Source organism: Gregarina niphandrodes (genome assembly GCF_000223845.1).
Source record: "Gregarina niphandrodes unplaced genomic scaffold scaffold00784, whole genome shotgun sequence".
Taxonomy (NCBI): domain Eukaryota; phylum Apicomplexa; class Conoidasida; order Eugregarinorida; family Gregarinidae; genus Gregarina; species Gregarina niphandrodes.
In genome coordinates this window covers 1-1,312 of record NW_011646056.1, presented here as the reverse complement: position 1 = coordinate 1,312, position 1,312 = coordinate 1, and the positions used below count along the sequence as shown (strand labels likewise).

At 57.9% G+C, this 1,312-nt stretch overlaps 1 protein-coding gene across 1 annotated transcript; it reads left to right on the top strand.

Annotated features, from left to right (window-relative positions):
• Nucleotides 1-427: 427 nt before the first annotated feature.
• GNI_234580 (enzymatic polyprotein) lies at nucleotides 428-1,201 on the top strand (the record flags this gene model as incomplete). Its single annotated transcript, XM_011136391.1, has 1 exon — nucleotides 428-1,201. A coding segment is annotated over one exon (774 nt), but the record flags the coding sequence as incomplete, so codon positions are not given.
• Nucleotides 1,202-1,312: the final 111 nt, after the last annotated feature.

The following is a 1,312-nucleotide window of genomic DNA, read 5'->3' as shown; positions in this document are numbered from 1 at the left end:
GAGGCAGCGGCAGGTATTCGCGGAGGGCACGGGACACCTGGACCAGAGCCTGAGGGACGAGCTGTGGAATCTGTTGGCCGCATACAGAGACGTATGGGAGAACCCAAAGGTGGCGTGCGTCAAGTACGAGGCGCGTTTCGAGGCGAGCGGCAAGCCGTACAAAGCGAGGTTGAGACATCTCGAGCCTGAGTTGCGGGCCGAGTTGGAGAAGCAAGTGGAGAAGCAGCTGAACCTCGGAGTCATCCGTCCTTCGAAAAGCGAGTGGGCCGCCGCGCCGCACTTCGTGAAGAAGAAGACGGGCGAGTGGAGGTGCGTTTTGGATTACCGGAGGGTGAACCAAAGCGTGACTGCCGACTCGTATCCGCTGCCCCGAATATGGGACCACTTGAGGGCCGCAGCAGGCCGTCAGCACTTCACGACTCTCGATATGAACTCGGGATTCTGGAACGTGCCAATAGCGGAGGAGAGCAAGCACCTCACCGCGTTCATCACACCGTTTGGGCTGTTCGAGTTCAACGTCATCCCCTTTGGGATTAAGAACTCGCCGGCGGAGTTCCAACGCGCGATGGACATGGTGTTCGACGAGGTGTTGGACGATCGCACTCTGTGTTACATTGATGACATCATCATCGCGACGGAGATGATGCAGCGGTTGGAGAAGGTCTTGCGACTGTGCAGAGAGAGAGGCTTCTACCTCAGGCTAGATAAGAGCGAGTGGCTCAAGCCCAAAGTAAAGTACCTCGGCCACAAGATTGGGCGGCAAGGGATAGCGTGCCAGGAGAGGAAGATAGGCAACGTTCTCAATGCCCCCGCCCCCACCTCAAGGAAGGAACTGCAGAGCTTCCTAGGAGCCGTTGGGTACCTACGACCCTACATCCCGCGATTCGCCGAGTACACTGCCCCACTGTTCGAGTTGCTCAAGAAGGGCAGGTTGTTCGTCTGGTCGGATGGTCGAGGAGAGGCATTCATGAAGCTGAAGCAGGCGGTAGCCGGGGCGTCGTTGCTCCACAAACCAGTTCCAGGAGCGCCGCTCATCATCGAAACAGATGCCTCGGAGGTTGGCATTGGCGCGGTGTTGAAGCAGGTGCAAGAAGGCAGAGAGGTCCCGTTAGAGTTCACGTCTAAGAAGTTCACCGACGCGGAGAGAAAGTGGGATACGAGAGAGAGAGCTCTTCGCCGTCAAGCGGGCTGTAGAGAAGTGGTGCGACTACGTAGCGCTCCATCATATCACCGTACGCACAGATCACGCCAACCTACGCTACCTTGTGGGAATAGACAAAGGGAAGGTGTTCCGCTGGGCGCTGGCGCTCAG